This window comes from Manis javanica, chromosome 9, assembly GCF_040802235.1.
Source record: "Manis javanica isolate MJ-LG chromosome 9, MJ_LKY, whole genome shotgun sequence".
Lineage (NCBI taxonomy): Eukaryota > Metazoa > Chordata > Mammalia > Pholidota > Manidae > Manis > Manis javanica.
The window spans coordinates 34,793,404-34,813,401 of NC_133164.1; the positions used below are offsets into that span (position 1 = coordinate 34,793,404).

The following is a 19,998-nucleotide window of genomic DNA, read 5'->3' on the forward strand; positions in this document are numbered from 1 at the left end:
GAAAGGATTTGTGTACATTCTCCAGGGTCTCATTTGTTATGTGTTGTAGTGATTCAAATTTTATTTCTGGTTTTATATTCATAGGCCTAAATCAGGAAGGTTTAACATTTTGATAATCAAAGACACTAACATTTCCATCCTGCAATGATAATAATGATAGTTTCTTTAAACCAAATTGTTCTAGACATTTTTAGGAGGTGCAGAAATACATCTACATATGTGTAATTTTACTGCCTGAAAGATATACCTGGGGATTTTAGAGTTTAAAAATTTAAGGTTGGAGCAGAATCATGTATAATACCAGATATTCTACTTTAATATAGTTGAGGATACCTCTTATTTCTTCAGTTAATTTTTCAGAAATAATGAGTATCAAAATGATATGAATCATGATTATTTGTTTTTATTTAGTAAAACAACCATAAATACTTTCTCCTTTATTGATCCAATTTTAGGTCTTTTTGGCTTTTCACTCTGAATTAAATTTAGTTTATCACCACTCCTTCAGTACAAAATCTATAATTTCAGTTAGCTCTAATATTTTTCTAACATTCCTTACTATACAGTGATTTCCCTTTGGAGACCCCTAATGAGCCATTTTCTCAGGATTGCTTTCTGGTCTATTATAGTCCCTGAACATAAGGTATATTATCCTAAACATAAAATAACTGGTGATCTATTCTCAATTTCTTCTTGAATTTCTGTAATTTTCCAGTTACTTTCATGCTTTTCACTCTCCATATAAAAAAACATATACTATTTCTATTTCCTTAGTCTAATAAAATATTAAAACATAATTCTTAATTATGTAAATATTTTTATGTATTAATAAAAATGAAATAACTATAGTGTTTTAGAAAAAAAGTCTTGCATTATTGTTTTAATTATCCTTTTATTTTTCCTGTTTAAAATATGAATCATGGTCAAAAAATTATAGATATTAATGTGAGATGTCTCTGAAAGATAAATAGCTGATACTATGAACGTCTGAAAATAATTGGGCTGTATTGTCCATTTGAAATGCACAAATATTCAAGGATTATAAAAACATCTAGATTGCGTTTTTTTCTTAAAGCAATTTTCAAGACCCCGGGTAGGTTGGTAAATGTTTAACAACCAGCTCGACCAAAAAGACAAAAAACAAAAAAGCTCTGTTTGGTATATACAAAACTCAGGATATCAACATGTATCATGAATTCAGACTTGGGAAGAGATGTGTACAATCATCTCTGTGAGCCGATTGTGAATGGACTCCTTAAGTGAGCTCCAGTGCCCCTTAGTCTTTAAATATCTTGCCTCACTTTCTTCAAATAACATAGCTATATATATAGCTTATTCTTATAGCTCTTGTGGCAATGAAAAGACTACAGGATTGATAATAGACATTATTTACATGGATGTGGACTGGACAAAGTAGAGTATATTGCAGGGACTACAGTGCACTGTAGACTTTACTATTCAGGTACCACTCTGCACTAATCAGAGAATTATAGTTAGCTGGTCAGTGACCCAACAGTTGGGGACTCAGCAAATCATCATTCCTTCTTAAGTAACAGTGATTCTATAATTTAACTTTTAAAAACTAACACTAAAATATTAAGGAATTGATGATGATTTCCAAGGACAAAATAGAATAGTAAACATTCCTAGTTCAAAAGTTGCATCTTGAAATAATTCATCATAATTTCATTGCTTACCTTGTGAATTACTCACTATTAAATATCATGAATTTATATCAAGTGAAAAGAAAAAATACTGTACCTGAAAAACTTACTAATTGACATATGATGAACTTTAAAGCTCATTTACCAAACAAGTGAGAAAAATATAACAATTTATAAGTTCAAAACTTGTATCATGAGGACTAAATAAAATGTCTACAAAACTCTCAATAGATGTTAGTTATTAACTTGCTTAACTTAATACTGATAAAACTGCAGCTCAGTGAAGATAAATACTTTTGGTCACATAATTTATAAATAAGCAAGCAAACACTTGATTTGAGACTCTGGTTGAATGATTTTACTATAATCCATATTTCTGGACAAAAATATAATTCCAAACAAGAATACTTACTGCTAATAAGACAGTAGATGTAAATATAATACACATTAAATGAAAAAAATACATAAGCTGGACTTTATATTCAAAACCTGCTCTTCACACCTCATTGTTAAAAAATGAAAAGGCAAGCCACAAATTGGAGAAACTAGTTGCACTATACATAACTGTAAAAGGGCCTGTGTCCTGAATATATAAAGAACTTTAAAAACTCAGTGAAAGAACACAAACCACCAAGAATAAATGAACAAAATAGTTGAAAAATACTTCATAAAAATACACTAATGGCCAGTACACATATGAAAATATGCTCAAAATCATTAGTCATGAGGGAAACACAAATTAAAACCACATTGAGATACTGCTAAGTATCTCAGAATAGGTACAATTGTGCTTGTGGTCGAGTAGTACTGCCTGAGTTCTTGATAAGTATTTTCTTAGGGATCCATGAATCAGGTTATCATTTGGTAGTAATAGATGTGAGAATTCCTGGAAGGAGTAGAGAAAGAGGTTAAGCTTTAGTTACAATAGAAAGCAGGAAAACATAAGGTTGCTGGGCAATGTTTCTCCCATTTGCATTTTGGGTGATTTTTATGTTATTAATACCCAGTATTTTGTGTTGAGGCAATATATTGTAGAGGCAGAGAGGAGCAGAGTCTAAAGACAGAACACAGGAGTTCAGATCCTATTTCTAAAATATATCATATATGTGACCTTGGAAAGTCAAATTTTCTTATGCTTCTCTTTCCTCATGTAAAATGAGGATACTGACAACACTTAAGTTGTAAAGATTAAGTGAGTTAACATATGTAAATGTAGGTGCTTGTAGTATATAGTGTTAAGTCTGTTAATAGCATTAACTTTGGCTAAATTCAGACAGTCTAAACACAGTGAAATACACAAGGGAATAGAATAGGTACAGAAAAGTGTGGGGGCCCGGCCTACGGCCGAGGCTGAGCCCCACTCTAGCTGGACAATGCCCTAAAGATGGCGCCTGCTTCCTGCTCACCACCCTTTCCCTCTTCCCTGTTGGGGATTGGCCCAGCAGACTTCCGTACCCATGCACAGCTCGTGCTGCCCGCTTAGAGTGGCGAGTGACACCTATCCGCTTAAAGGTCACGCATGATACTGTCCCGGATTGGTTGGGTGACTGAATATAAGGGAGCCCGCCGGGAGGGAGAGGAGCTGCCCGACAACTGCTGTAACCACCGTGAGAGATTAGAGAATAAAGCCTAGAGAAGAATCAAGACCTTGGGCATGTTGCTTCAGTCCCTGAAGGGTTGCGACAAGTGGTGCCGAAACCCGGGAATCGCTAAACCTTGTTGCGACCTGATCCGCTGACCCTGGTGCCTGCTGATGAACGTCGCTGGACGCCGTTCGGTCGGCTGGCCAGACCGGGAAAGGGAACCGAGGAGGGTGAGTGGATCGGCGAGTAAACTGAAAGTATACGTGGCAGGGCAGACAGCAGGCAGTTGCGGTGGGTGTTTATGTGTAGTGTGTGTGTCCTGTTAGTGTTTGTGATATTATGTGTAGTGTGTGTGTCCTGTTAGTGTTTGTGACATTGTTTATTATAATATATGGAATGAGGAGGTGCCAGTGAAGTTTCGCAGAGCAGCGACGAAATCAAAAGGTTCGCAGAGTGGCGATGAAATCAAAAGGTTCGCAGAGTGGCAACGTAGTCCATCTAAATCATAACTAGGATACTTCCCCCTTTAGAGAGAGGATGGGGACGGAGGACCAGGATTGGGTTTTTCTTCGGGGCCACTGAGGGAAAACAGCCTAAAAAGGCCTGTGTGGGTACCTCAGTGGCCCCTCACCAAAGAAAAGAAGGAAGCAGCCCACACTTTAGTACAAGAACAGATAGCAGCTGGTCACCTCCAGCCCTCTACCTCGCCATGGAACACACCTATTTTTGTAATTAGGAAAAAGTATCAAAGACTGTTTCTTCTCCATCCCGCTTCACCCCAGAGACTGTCAAAGGTTTATTGCCACAGGGCATGGCTAATAGCCCCACCATGTGTATGTAAAGAAGGCCTTACAAACTGTCAGGAAACAGTTTCCCCTGATAATCATCTATCATTATATGGATGATATCCTTTTGTGTCATGAGAGCAGCAGGGAGCTAGAGACAACCCTCAGGGTCAGGGTATGGTGGAATGCACCCACCTCACCCTCAAGAATGCCTTATATAAACAAAAAGGGGGAATAGGAGAAGACTTTAGAACACTGGACAAAAATGGCCGCAGTGCAGCAGAGCGGCACAGCCAACAATCCAATCCAAAACACATGCCTAAAGTTTTGTGGAAGGATGTGTTGGAAGGAACATGGAAAGGCCTGGACCCAGTGATAATCTGGACCTGAGGCTCGGTTTGTGTTTTTCCACAGGACCAGCAGAACCCCGTTTGGGTGCCTGAATGTCTGAGACGCAGAGTGGAAAACCCCGGAGCATAGGTACAAGATGATCGCACTGCTTCTGCTCCTGCCGTGGATCCTACAGCAGGCGACGGCGGAGCCGAGCTGCAGCTGCAGCCACTGCCGCGCTGACTATCACCATTCCTACGGCAGAGACGCTGAATGGTCTGTCCCAGGCCACTGAACCTTCTTCAAGAACAATTGGACCTCTTGGGGGAGGTTTTGTCTGTGGGCTGCGTATATGAGGGTGTATTACTGGTATTCCTTTTCATAATTATTCTAAAGCTGCCAACTTGTCCAGACAGTTAGGCAAGATGTTAAACGCCACCAAAGCCTGGTCAGGTGTAGGTGTCATAGGAATATTGCTAATTGTGGGCCTCCTCGTGCTTGGGAGGAAAGTCTGTTCCATACAAAAACAGCAATGGGGAGAACGGAAGGTCCTGTTGCAGGCCATGGCAGTGCTAGAGGAAGGCATCTCCCCCAGAGTATGGCTTAATATGCTGGATCAGTAGTCAAGGACGGGTAAGATCGGGAGCTGCGCATATCAACCTAAGACAGGGCGCAGACCTAAGCTGTCTGTTGCCTGAGGACGGGTAAGAATGCCGCAGACTCCGGACGACCTAAGACAGGCATGATCCCGACAGCGCTTTGGTTATAAAACAATAAAGGGGGAGATGTGGGGGCCTGGCCTACGGCCGAGGCTGAGCCCCACTCTAGCTGGACAACGCCCTAAAGATGGCACCTGCTTCCTGCTCACCACCCTTTCCCCTCTTCCCTGTTGGGGATTGGCCCAGCAGACTTCCGTACCCGTGCACAGCTCGTGCTGCCCGCTTAGAGTGGCGCGTGACACCTATCCGCTTAAAGGTCACGCATGATACTGTCCCGGATTGGTTGGGTGACTGAATATAAGGGAGCCCGCTGGGAGGGAGAGGAGCTGCCCGACAACTGCTGTAACCACCGTGAGAGATTAGAGAATAAAGCCTAGAGAAGAATCAAGACCTTGGGCGTGTTGCTTCGGTCCCTGAAGGGTCGCGACAAAAAGGAAAAAGCTTAGTTACAAGTACTCAGGGTTGGAAATTTTTAGGTCAGTGCACTGGAGATTGAATTTAAAAAGTAAAGAGCATTTTGAAAGGTATCGTAGAGAACCAGAATGAACAAAAGAAGCAAAAATATGTGAGGTGATAGTAGTGAAATAATGTTGCTGGAGCCAAGTTGGATTTTTACTTCAGGTGGATTCAGTAGGAAAATGAGGTAGAGGTGTAGGAACGTGTTCAGAAAGTGAAACAGTTCAGATTTCTGAATCAGTGTTCTTGCCAATTGTAAATCTTTTAAGGTATAACAATGAGGATGAAGATGAGATGATATAGAGAAAATAGTTTTTGAAAATAAAATCCAAGCAGCTGAGTAGCACATTTCTGGATTTTCTATATGCAGTTTGAAGTCATAGGGAGGTAGGGCAGGGAAATAGTACAAGGGCCATGCCTTTGTAAAATCTACTTAGCCTGCAAAAAACGCCCAGTTTATTATTTAACTTAATCTATAGGCTGTTCTTCCTCTTCTTCCAGCCCTTTAATCAATTAAGTAACTTTGTAACCAGGACAGGAGATAGATCTCTGAAGTGTAAATGAACCTATGTGGATAAAGAACACCAAGATCTGAGTCAACACAGTCTCCTAAATTACCCTATTCTTAAAACTTCAAAGGAATTACGAATCACCTGTGTACATCATGCCTCACCTGAGAGGTGTACTAAGAGGGCAGTATCCTTGAAGTCTATCTAGGTAAAGAAGACAAAAAGAACTTTCAGAAAGAAGTTAAAGATAAAGGAGTTTTGATCAAATATTCAGGGGGGTGAAGAATGATGTAGAATTGGGATATATTAGAGGACATATAGAGCATAATGGAGTGTAAACCAACATGAAGAAGGATGCATCTGGGGGCCTGGGACTTGTGGCCTTAAATAAATGGAGCTTACCACATATTTAGACCTGATGGTCCCCTAAAGAGAGAGAAACAAACTGTAATCTCTCAGAAAATATTTGGAGCATCCATGCAACTATTTTCTCCTGTAAGAAGTGACTGCTGGCTTGGAGGAGGCAATCCCATTGGAAACATTAGGCATTCAGATGACCTTCAGGTAACCACCCTTTCTGGAAACCATGAGGAAAAAAGTAGAAATGAACAACAAAGAAACAAAATTTGTATACACTAAAGTTCTGCACTGTGGGCATCAAAATGCCCCCCTTTTTTCATTCAGAAGTATTTCCTTTTTATAACACATAATTTCAATAAAATTGGTATCTAACAAGACATTTGAAATATTTTTAATGTACATGTAATTATATCCATCTTATTATATGATGAAAATACAGTTCTCAATATAGTATTTCATAAATATGGTAACTTGAAATTTTAGCAGAAACTATGATTAGTCTGTGAACATGAAACATGAGACATTATGATGAATGATATCAACATGTTTAACCCATTTCTTACTTTATATAATTTCTCACTTGTAGAATGTGCTATAAACATTAATCAAGTTTTTTTTTGTAGTAGTGCCAGTCCTCAACATTTGAATTCAGAAGAGAGATTGAAATTCTGATCAGTACTTCCTGTGCCTTCAGTTTAAACCAAGTCACTGCTGCTTTAACTATGATGTGATAATGATGGCTTTCTCACTAAGAGGAGTCAAGGACAAACATGCCATTCCATGGGCACTGCTCTCCTTGACCTTACCACCAAAGAGTACAATAGTTTATTATCCCCTAAACACAGCAGAGAATTTCCACAGCAAGGACTCTTCTGTGAACAATAACATATCAAAATTAATACCTAGGCAATTGGGTCACATAACCATAAATTCCTAGACAGCAAGTTGGTCATCGACCTGCCTCCAGGTTTCTTCCACATCTTTGGAGGTAGAAACAATGATAAACCCATTGCATTTCTTCCCTGTCCCATTTGAATTACAAATCAGTGGAGTACATATCTGCAAACATGGCTTTTTAATCTTCTTCAAGTCTGTTTTATCTAAATGGTGGCTCTATCAGTTCCAAGGAAGAGTAAAATGTTTATCAGGAAGATAAACTTTCTCAAGAAATAAAGTAGTAATATTCATCTGCCTTCACAAGCTATGGAATCCTTAAAATCAGGAGACATTTTCACTTTTTATGCTTAAATTTGTCCACATTGCTTAACAGACTGCTAATTAGTGGTGTTCAATAAACGTATGTTGACTTTTTGCAGATGAGACAGCACTAGGGAAGATGGAAGTATTCTCTTTCTATACTCGCATTCTCGTTCCCCAACTAGACAAGAATCGGAATGATACATGGCTCCAGTTACATTCAGTAGGACCCATTCCATGCTGAAAGTTTATGATGATGAAAAAAGTAAGGTATTGGCACCAGCCCACCAGCACTTTGTGACTTAGTATGCTGCAACTATGTATGTGATGAAAGTCCATGAGCCCATGTGACTCAGTTTTTGTAGAATTCAGTTTTAGAAGGGCATTCAGTTAGATCAAGAATCAACATTAACACTTTCGGAAAATCTTTTCTTCCTTCCCCAGTTTCCACTGAATGTGAACTGCTCCACAGATTCACATTCCAAACTCCTAAACTCTTATTATAAGTTTGGAGACCTTTGTTGTTTCACTCCCTGATTTTTTTTTTTAGTACATTTTTAGATAAAACAACCTCCCACTCGCCCAACAAGCAAGAAGAGAAGGATGATAAATGAGAGGAGAAAAAAAAAAGTGGAGAATGCTGTGAATACTCTATTACCTATTTATTATGATATTCATCCAGTGTCTATGAAAGTAAAGGGCAAACCCAGCTGGGCCATTCAGTGTCACACATTTTCTGCAGTACATCTTTGTCCTCTAATATAGTATTTATCACCAATAGTCATGTAAAATTTAAGTAAACCTGAAAGAATCATTTCCTTTCCTTTTTTTTTCCCCACTTTTCATGACTTTATTTAGTTTCCAGAACCAGACGCTGAGCCCTATATATTTCCAGGCTATGACTTCCCCTAATAATACCATTATTTCACCTTCAAACATTTTTGTTTTTTTTCCCTAGAATGTCAGTGATATTCATGGTTTGCTGGTTAAGTCTTCGAGTTACATCTCGTGTTCTGTTTTAGTCTTGTGCATTTTTCCAGCACACATTTATTGTATTATCCCTGAAGAAAATTATTCCTCTCCTCAAGGACTTTTGCCTCTTGCAGAAGGGCCCTTTCCTCCCCTTGAAGAGCACTGCTTTCTTCCTTAAGAGTCTTGTTCTCCTCACAAAGTGCCTGTTCCTCCTTCCACAAAGCCTGCCCTTCCCTCTCGAGCGCTCCTCCCGCTTCCATCAGGGCACGAGCCTCCATCCTGACCGCTCTCTCCTCGTGTTGTAGGGCCTTGGTCTCCTCACGGAGAGACCTTACTTCATCTTGCAGAGCTTTTGCCTCACTCTGGGAGGCTTTCTCCTGTTCCTGGAGAGCCTTGGTCTGAGCCCCCAGGGCTCGATTCTGTTGCCAATAAGACTTTCTTACTGTGTTCAAGACTTTGATTTTTTTCCCCCAGGTGGTTTTTGGCTTTCTAAGATCACACTTTCAACTACCATAGGACCTGGTTTTGCTGTCTTAGGGACTGATTCTTCTCCCGAATTAACTGTCCGTCCACTTGGAAGGCTTTGTTTTCCCATTGAACACCTTTGTTTTCTCTCCAGAACGACTCATCTTCTTTTCCAAGAGCTTTGTTCTCACCCCTGGACACCTTATTATCTCTCTAAAGGTTTTTTTGCACCATGTTTGTTGCACCAGCTTGTTTTGATCTTGGGCACAAGAGAAAAAAGAGAAAAAGAAGTGCCATATCTTCCCTTTATTTATCTACTTAGATTCAGAGACAGTATTGTTTCTTGGTAAAGAAACCATTGTTTCTTAGTGTTTTATTTGCACAAAATAGATACACTCCAAGTCTCCGGGTTCAGCCAAAGGAGAACTAATGATATATACAACAAAAACGGCCCTAAATTAGGCAAGAATTTGTTCACATAGAATTGGCTGTTGTGTAGACTTGCACGAGGAGTACCAAAGCAGGAACAAGGCTCACTCAGGCCCACTGCAGGACAAAACAGCGAAAATATGAAGAGAAGTCAGTAAATCAATATTACACTGATATAACAAACTGAATAAGTTTAAATCTCAACAGACATAAATTGCAAATTAAGAATTCTAGATATATTGAATATTGATCAAGGCTAAAGCATTGAATTGTCTGCTAAACCAGGTTTAACTCTGAGCTAAACTACTCTGCAGATCATTAATCTTCTACTAATCTATTCGTTATTTAATGAATATGTTGGAAATTGAAGTGATTATCAACATCCAAGCACTCTCATTTCCTTAATTCTCACTGCCCTTGAAACTATATTTGCCATCTTATTTTAATGATGGTTACCATTTACTGAATGCATCTTATGTGGTAGGTTATACTAAGTGATGTATGTTCCTACTCTGATTCTCTCAGTTCCTTAAGGTAGGTGTTATTACTCCATTTTACAGATGGAAAGACTAAGAACTTAGTATGTGTCCAAAGTCATACAGCTGGTAAGTAATGCCCATAGTCTTAAGGCAACAAAATGTATCAATAAATCAAAATTGCTAAAACAAAGAAAAATAGAGAAAGTGAGGTTTTAAAAATTTGTTTTTGTTTTTGTCCTAAAAACAAAGCTGCACAAAGCTAATAATTTTTTTTGTTTGTTTGTTTTCCCTTTTATAAATGTGTCTGTGATTTTTTCCCACTCCTCAGCATATGCTACTTGATTTGTGCTCTAGCTAATGTCACTCATGTCAAGAGCATTGCCAAATGCATGAGGTGTGACTGACACTGGGAAAGATGATGAGCAAGGAGAATGGCAGCTGGCTGTGTTTCCTTCTTTCAGAATTTTTTTTTCCTTTCATAGATTTTTTTAAAATTTTTTTAAATTTTTTATTTTGTGAGAGGGCATCTCTCATATTTATTGATCAAATGGTTGTTAACAACAATAAAATTCTGTATAGGGGAGTCAATGCTCAAAGCACAATCATTAATCCAACCCAAGCCTAATTCTCGTCAGTCTCCAATCTTCTGAAGCATAACGAACAAGTTCTTACATGGTGAACAAATTCTCACATAGTGAATAAGTTCTTACATGGTGAACAGTGCAAGGGCAGTCATCACAGAAACTTTCAGTTTTGATCACACATTATGAACTATAAACAATCAGGTCAAATATAAACATTCGTTTGATTTTTATACTTGATTTATATGTGGATCCCACATTACTCCCTTTATTATTTTATTTTTTTTATTTTTAATAAAATGCTGAAGTGGTAGGTAGATGCAAGATAAAGGTAGAAAACATAGTTTAGTGCTGTAAGAGAGCAAATGTAGATGATCAGGTGTGTGCCTGTACACTATGTGTTAATCCAAGCTAGACAAGGGCACTGCATCCACGGATGCAGAAGATTTCTCTCAAAACAGGGTGGGGGAGGGTGAGGTTCTAAGCCTCACCACTGTTGATCCCCAATTTCTCACCTGATGGACCCCTGCAACTGTGCCTGTCTTAGGTTGTTCCTCCCTTGAGGAATCTTACCCATCTCTGGCTAACCAGTCATCTTCCGGGGCCATACAGGGATATGTAAAGTTGGTAAGTGAGAGAGAAGCCATATTGTTTGAAAAGGTTAGCTTTTTACTTCTTTGCAGATTTATGCCCTGTGGCTTCTATGTTCAGCATTTGTCTTGAGGTATCTTTACCACTTGGAGGAATTATGATACTCGGTAAATTCGATATGAGGCACGAATTCTATTTAAGGGTTGTAATTAGTAAGGAAGAAGAAAAGCTATAGAGGTAGCAGACGGAAGAAAACATGGGAGGATTGATTATTTCTATGACATAACTTCTTGTAGAGTAACTTCAGCATGTATAGGTTTTAAACTACTAATTAAATTGTGCACACACATTAACATAATAGGAATACAGTTACATAACCAAAGCAGATCTATAATTACCAGCCATCTCCAGTGAAACCAAGAAAACCAATTAGGCACCCTAAGCATTTGTGAAAATTTGTCTATGATATGATGGATATTGTCCAACTGAACTTGAACAGTCTGAGAGAAATCAGACAAATTAAAACAACCCATTCCTGGGGACTGTTCACATCCCATATGTTCTTTTAACAGTAGATAGTCTGTAGTTGTAAGATTTTGGAGTGCTACAATTTGCACTTCTCCTAATTCTTGGTTGAGTTCCAACAGTATAGATCCAGTCAAATTTGTTGTTTTACTGAAAGCACAGGCCAACTTAGATATCTCCTTCATTCCAATGGCAAGTCCAGGGAACTGGTGGGATGGATGCAGCTACAACTGCAGCATCGCCTGGATCTTTGTTGAGGTTTTTTGATGATCATCTTCTGGTACGAGTCTTCCAGAGAGTGCTGATGATGGAAGTTCTTCTTAATATCGTATCTAAGTTCATTTTCTGGGTAGCCAAATTAGGCCTTCAACCTCTGTATAAACACAAACAGACCCTTTGCCCACACTTTTATATGCCCTTTATACCATTGTGTAGAACTCATTGGAGGTCACCACACAGGAACTGCTTTTTTTTTTAAGAGAAAGGAATATCATCAGAAAAATGTACTTCCATAGCCGATCATCTGACACCCTTTAAGTGATCAAAATTAAGGATATTTAAAGCATGCATTAATTGTTGATTTGCAGTTAGTTTTCTCCTATCAAAGAGTAATCCCCCTTTTCTTTCTTTTTTTTTTATCTTTAATCTACACTTACATGAAGAATATTATGTTTACTAGGCTCTCCACTATACCAGGTCCCCTCTATAAACCACTTTACAGTCACTGTCCATGAGCATAGCAAAATGCTGTAGAATCACTACTTGTCTTCTTTGTGTTGTACAGCCCTCCCCTCTCTCCCTCCCACCCTATGCATGCTAATCTTAATACCCCCTTTCTTCTTCCCCCCTTATCCCTCCCTACCCACCCATCCTCCCCAGTCCCTTTCCCTTTGGTACCTGTTAGTCCATTTTTGGGTTCTGGAATTCCGCTGCTATTTTGTTCCTTCAGTTTTTCCTTTGTTCTTATACTCCACAGGTGAGTGAAATCATTTGGTATTTCTTTCTCCACTTGGCTTATTTCACTGAGCATAATACCCTCCAGCTCCATCCATGTTGCTGCAAATGGTAGGATTTGCCCTATTCTTATGGCTGAGTAGGATTCCATTGTGTATATGTACCACATCTTCTTTATGCATTCATCTACCAATGGACATTTATGTTGCTTCAAATTCTTGGCTATTGTAAATAGTGCTGTGATAAACATAGGGGTGCATCTGTCTTTCTCAAACTTGATTGCTGCGTTCTTAGGGTAAATTCCTAGGAGTGGAATTCCTGGGTCAAGTGGTAGGTCTGTATTGAGCATTTTGATGAACCTCCATACTGCTTTCCACAATGGTTGAACTAATTTACATTCCCCCCAGCAGTGTAGGAGGGTTCCCCTTTCTCCACAGCTTCACCAACATTTGTTGTTGTTTGTCTTTTGGATGGCAGCCATCCTTACTGGTGTGAGGTGATATCTCATTGTAGTTTTAATTTGCATTTCTCTGATAATTAGCAATATGGAGCATCTTTCAATGTGTCTGTTGGCCATCTGTATTTCTTTTTTGGAGGACTGTCTGTTCAATTCCTTTACCCATTTTTAAATTGGATTATTTGTTTTTTGTTTGTTGAGGCATGTGAGCTCTTTACATATTTTGGACATCAAGCCTTTATCAGATCTGTCTTTTACAAATATATTCTCCCATACTGTAGGGTTCCTTTTTGTTCTATTGATGGTGTCTTTTGCTGTACAGAAGCTTTTCAGCTTAAGATCTTCCCACTTGTTCAATTTGCTGTTGTTTTCCTTGCCCGGGGAGATATGTTCAAGAAGAGGTCACTCATGTTTATGTCTAAAAGGTTTTTGCCTATGTTTTTTTCTAAGAGTTTTATGGCTTAATGACTTACATTCAGGTCTTTGACCCATTTTGAATTTACTTTTGTGTCTGGGGTTAGACAGTGATCCAGTTTCATTCTCTTACATGTAGCTGTCCAGTTTTGCCAGCACCATCTGTTGAAGAGACTGTCATTTCGCCATTGTATGTCCATGGCTCCTTTATCAAATATTAATTGACCATATATGTTTGGGTTAATGTCTGGAGTTTCGAACCTGTTCCACTGGTCTGTGGCTCTGTTCTTCTGCCAGTACCAAATTGTCTTGATTACTGTGGCTTTGTAGTAGAGCTTGAAGTTGGGGAGTGAGATCCACCCCACTTTATTCTTCCTTCTCAGGAGTGCTTTAGCTATTCGGGATCTTTGGTGTTTCTATATGAATTTTTGAACTATTTGTTCCAGTTCATTGAAGAATGCTGTTGGTAATTTGATAGGGATTGCATCGAATCTGTATATTGCTTTGGGCAGGATGGCCATTTTGATTATATTAATTCTTCCTAGCCAGGAGCATGGGATGAGTTTCCATTTGTTAGTGACCTCTTTAATTTCTCTTAAGAGTGTCCTATAGTTTTCAGAGTAAAGGTCTTTCACTTCCTTGGTTAGGTTTATTCCTAGGTATTTTATTCTATTTGATGCAAAGGTGAATGGAATTGTCTTCTTGATTTCTCTTTCTATTAGTTTATTGTTAGTTTATAGGAAAGCCACAGATTTCTGTGTTTTAATTTTGTATCCTGCAACTTTGCTGAATTCCGATGTTAGCTCTAGTAGTTTCAGAGTGGAGTCTTCAGAGTTTTTTATGTACAATATCATGTCATCTGCAAATAGTGACAGTTTAACTTCTTCTTTACCAATCTGGATTCCTTGGATTTCTTTGTTTTGTCTAATTGCTGTGCCTAGGACCTCCAGTACTATGTTGAATAACAGTGGGGAGGGTGGGCATCCCTGTCCTGTTTCCGATCGCAGAGGAAAAGCTTTCAGCTTCTCGCTGTTCAGTATGATGTTGGCTCTGGGTTTAACATATATGGCCTTTATTATGTTGGGTTACTTGCCCTCTATACCAATTTTGTTGATAGTTTTTATCATGAATGGATGTTGAATTTTGTCGAATGCTTTTTCAGCATCTATGGAGATGATCATGTGTTTTTTGTCTTTCTTTTTGTTGATGTGGTGGATGATGTTGATGGATTTTCTAACATTGTACCATCCTTGCATCCCTGGGATGAATCCCACTTGGTCATGGTGTATGATCCTTTTGATATGCTGTTGAATTCTGTTTGCTAATATTTTATTGAGTATTTTTGCATCTACATTCATCAGGGATATTGGTCTGTAATTTTCTTTTTTGGTGGGGTCTTTGCCTGGTTTTGGTATTAGAGTGATGTTGGCTTCAAAGAATGAGTTTGGAAGTATTCCCTCCTCTTCTATTTTTTTGGAAAACTTTAAGGAGAATGGGTATTATGTCTTCTCTGTGTGTCTGATAAAATTCCGAGCTAAATCCATCCAGCCCCGGGGTTTTGTTCTTGGGTAGTTTTTTGATTACCATTTCAATTTCTTTGCTCATAATTGGTTTGTTTAACTTTTGTGTTTCTTCCTTGGTCAGTCTTGGGAGGTTGTATTTTTCTAGGAAGTTGTCCATTTCTTCTAGGTTTTCCAGCTTGTTGGCATATAGGTTTTCATTGTAGTCTTTAATAATTCTTTGTATTTCTGTGGAGTCTGTCGTGATTTTTCCATTCTCATTTCTAATTCTGTTGATTTGTGTTGATTCTCTTTTTCTCTTAGTAAGTTTGGCTAGAGGCTTATCTATTTTGTTTATTTTCTCAAAGAACCAGCTCTTGGTTTCATTGATTTTTGCTATTATTTTATTCTTCTCAATTTTGTTTATTTCTTCTCTGATCTTTATTATGTCCCTCCTTCTGCTGACTCTAGGCCTCATTTGTTCTTCTTTTTCCAGTTTCGATAATTGTGATGTTAGACTATTCATTTGGGATTGTTCTTCCTTCTTCAAGTGTGCGTGGATTGCTATATACTTTACTCTTAAGACTGCTTTCCCTGCGTCCCACAGAAGTTGGGGCTTTGTGTTGTTGTTGTCATTGGTTTCTATATATTCCTTGATCTCTATTTTGATTTGTTCATTGATCCATTGATTATATAGAAGCATGTTGTTAAGCCTCAATATGTTTGTGAGCCTTTTTGTTTTCTTTGTAGAATTTATTTCTACTTTTATACCTTTGTGGTCTGAAAAATTGGTTGGTAGAATTTCAATATTTTGGAATTTACTGAGGTTCTTTTTGTGGGCTAGTATGGTCTATTCTGGAGAATGATCCATGTGCACTTGAGAAGAATTTATATCCTGTTGTTTTTGGGTGTAGACTTCTATAGATGTCTATTAGGTCCATCTGTTCTAGTGTGTTGTTGAGTGCCTGTGTGTCCTTACTTATTTTCTACCCGGTGGATCTATCCTTTGGGGTGAGTGGTGTGTTGAAAATGAATGCATTGTGGTCTATTTCCCTCTTTATTTCTGTTAGTATTTGTTTCACATATGCTGGTGCTCCTGTGTTGGATGCATATATATTTAGAATGGTTATATCCTCTTGTTGGACTGAGCCCTTTATCTATATGTAGTGTCCTTCTTTATCTCTTGTTACTTTCTTTGTTTTGAAGTCTATTTTGTCTGATATTAGTACTGCAACCCCTGCTTTCTTCTCGCTGATGTTTGCCTGAAATATGTTTTTCCATCCCTTGACTTTTAGTCTGTGCATGGCTTTGGGTTTGAGGTGAGTTTCTTATAACCAGCATATAAATGGGTCTTGCTTTTTTATCCATTCTATTACTCTGTGTATTTTGATTGGTCCATTAAATCCATACATTTAGGGTGACTATTGAGAGATATGTACTTATTGCCATTGCAGGCTTTAAATTAGTGGTTACCAAAGGTTCAAGGTTAGCCTGTTTAGTATCTTACTGCCTAACTTAGCTCACTTATTGAGCTGTTATATACACTGGAGATTATTTTCTTCTCTCCCTTCTTATTCCTCCTCCTCCATTCTTCATATGTTGTGTGTTTTGTTCTGTGCTCTTTTTAGGGGTGCTCCCATATAGAGCAGTCCCTATAAAATGCCCTGTAGAGGCAGTGTGTGGGAAGCAAATTCCCTCAGGTTTTGCTTGTCTGGGAATTGTTTAATCCTGCCATCACATTTAAATGATAGTCGTGCTGAATATAGTATCCTTGGTTCAAGGCCCTTCTGTTTCATTGTATTAAATATATCATGCCATTCTCTTCTGGCCTGTAGGGTTTCTGTCGAGAATTCTGATGATAGCCTGATGGGTTTTCCTTTATAGGTGACCTTTTTCTCTCTGGCTGCCTTTAAAACTCTTTCCTTGTCCTTGATCCTTGACATTTTAATTATTATGTGTCTTGGTGCTGTCCTCCTTGGATCCTTTCTGTTGGGGGTTCTGTGTATTTCCATGGTCTGTTCGATTATTTCTTCCCCCAGTTTGGGGAAGTTTTCAGCAATTATTTCTTTAAAGACACTTTCTATCTATTTTCCTCTCTCTTCTTCTTCTGGTACCCCTATAACACAGATATTGTTCCTTTTTGATTGGTCACATAGTTCTCTTAGTATTGTTTCATTCCTGGAGATCCTTTTATCTCTCTCTATGTCAGCTTCTATACTTTCCTGTTCTCTGGTTTCTATTCCTTCAATAGCCTCTTGCATCTCATCCATTCTGCTTATAAATCCTTCCAGGGTTTGTTTCACTTCTGTGATCTCCTTCCTGACATCTGTGATCTCCCTCCGGACTTCATCCCATTGCTCTTGCATTTTTCTCTGCATCTCTGTCAGCATGTTCATGATTTTTATTTTGAATTCTTTTTCAGGAAGACTGGTTAGGTCTGTCTCCTTCTCTGGTGTTGTCTCTGTTATCTTGGTCTGCCTGAAATTTTGCCTTTTCATGGCGATAGAGATAGTTGCATGAGTGACTGCTGGAAGGACTTCCCTTCTTGTTGGTTTATGGCCTTTCTCTCCTGGGAGAACAGCGACCTCTAGTGGCTTGTGCTGTGCAGCTGTGAGCAGACAGGGCTTCTGTTTCCTGCCCGGCTGCTATGGAGCTTATCTCTGCTGTTGCTGTGCGAGTGACTTGGTTCTGGTTGCTACTCCAAAATGGTGGAGCCCAGTTGGAGGAGGAGCAGCCGGGAGGCTATTTATCTCCTTAAGGGGCCTCTGTGCTCAATGCTGCTCAGGGAGTTAGAGTGCCCAGAGATCCCCAGATTCCCTGCCTATGGACTAAGTGTCCTGCCTGCCCCTTTAAGACTTCCAAAAAGCACTCTCCAAACCAAAACAACAGGAACAACAACAAAAAAATTAAATAAATAATTTAAAAAAAGAAAAATGCACGATTTTCTTTGTCCTCAGGTACTGGTCTCAGGCACCCGCTCACCGGTCTTGCTGCCCTGTTTCCCCAGTATTGGGGTCCCTGTCCCTTTAAGACTTCCAAAAAAGCACTCACCAAGAAAAAAAAAACGGGCACTCCCATTTCTTTGTTCTCCAGCATCAGCCTCAGGCACCCACTCACCGGTCCTGCCACTCTCTTTCCCTAGTATCCAGGACCCCACACATGCACTGTGTCTGTGCTCTGGTCCGGATGGCTGGGGCTGGGTGTTCAGCAGTCCTCAGCTCCCTCTCACTCCCTGCTGACTCCTCTCCTCCTGCCGCGAGCTGGGGGGAGGGTCGCTCAGGTCCCACCTGGCCAGGGCTCATATCTTACCCCCTTCATGAGGCGCTGGGTTCTCACAGGTGTGGATGTGGTCTGGATGTTGTCCTGTGTCCTCTGGTCTCTATTTTAGGAAGAGTTGTCTTTGTTATATTTTCATACATATATGTGGTTTTGGGAGGAGATTTCTGTTGCTCTACTCATGCTGCCATCTTGGCTCCACCCCTTCAAAGCTAATAATTTAATGCAGATATTTAATGAGTTACAAATGACCACACAGAGTTGTGCTTAATACATACTTATTCTTTGTGACCCATATATCTAACTTAGTTCTTAGTCAGTAGATTTTTTTTTCCTTATATTAAACATAAAATTTTATCCATAAACCAACCACCACATTATTCTGGTAATCATGTTGTATTCTTTGGAAAACAGTAGTTATTTTAAGTATCTACCAGCTAATGATCCCTTCATGTTCAGGAAATTACGTGGTTACAGTAATATTTTTCTTAATAACAGAATGCCTATTTAGATGAGAAAGTGTTTTGGGTGTAAACCAAAATCTCCTTGCTGTATTTCAGCATTTTAGAATAATTTAGATTTAAGTGCTTAGGATAACCTACCAAACACTTGATTTCTTAATAGAAAAGTAAACTATTTGCATTTTTTTAACTCTGAGGGAATTTAAGCCAGAATCAAAATGCTTAAAAATCCTTTAAAATAAAGGACTAAATTTAATTCCTTAATGCAAAAATAGTTTATTAAATTCCTAAGAGTTCTTTCTGAAAAGCAAAACATTGAATCTGCTTTAAATTCATAGGATTCTGAAAAACCTATTCTAGGTCTTCCCAAACTGTAACAAAAAGATAGGTTTATATTACATGTAAAATGGTGTATGCCAAGTCACATTATATTGTTGCAATACCCACACAGTCAACAGATTTTATTACTAATTTTAATGAAATACATAATTTATAGCAATTTTGTATTCCTATACCAGAACTGAAGAACATGAGATAAGCTGGGACAAGGCTGGAAAGAGACCTCAAGTGCAGTCCTGGAGAAAAGAAGCAACTTCTACTGCAACAAAGAACAAAGGGAGTTCTTTATTCAGATAGTCTAGAAACTGAGTTCTTTATTAAGACTTTTCTGAAAAACTCAAGAATAAATTATAGATATTTGATCTTTTCCAATTAGTTTGGAAGACTATGAAAATTGCATATTTCCTCTCAAGATTCAGCTCACAGTTTAAATTTTTGTATTTGAAAGCAAGGCTAACTTAGTAACGAGCAATTGCAGTGAGAGCTAGTATGAAAATTTTAAAGTTGATGTGTCTTTAATCTTCATAATTCTAAGAAAGCTCAGGAATTTAAAAATTCCATAATAGCACACTTAATATCAAAGTATTTTTATCCCTTGAAATGATATTACTCAAAAGTCTTTTCCTGAATTACCAACTTTCATGGGAACTGAAAACATACATAATGTATACTGCATGTGTGTATTATGATCTAAATTGTTTTTTTCATTGTGCAGTTATAGAAAATATGTATATATTGTGTTTATTTAGCATTAGCAGGTAGAAATAAATAGGACTAGAGTAAACATTGGGAATCGTTGCTTCTAATGTTTAACATCTCACCACATTCATTTACTTACAATACATAGTAAGCTGGCACTTGGGCAATAAAGTAGTAGATGAAAGCTTTCCTTGTCTTACAAGGACTTTATTAGTAAAGCAGTCATAATATACCATCCTATTTTTTATATTGTA

At 38.5% G+C, this 19,998-nt stretch overlaps 1 protein-coding gene across 1 annotated transcript in view; it reads right to left on the reverse strand.

Annotated features, from left to right (window-relative positions):
- Positions 1–8,260: 8,260 nt before the first annotated feature.
- The window catches only part of LOC108397110 (uncharacterized), a 47,777-nt gene continuing 36,039 nt past the window's right edge, over positions 8,261–19,998 (reverse strand). The window contains 3 exon segments of the mRNA XM_017660353.3: positions 8,261–9,076; positions 9,078–9,273; positions 9,276–9,586. Coding sequence (XP_017515842.3) covers positions 8,659–9,076; positions 9,078–9,273; positions 9,276–9,399 — 738 coding nt within the window. The 5' untranslated portion in view covers positions 9,400–9,586 and the 3' untranslated portion in view covers positions 8,261–8,658.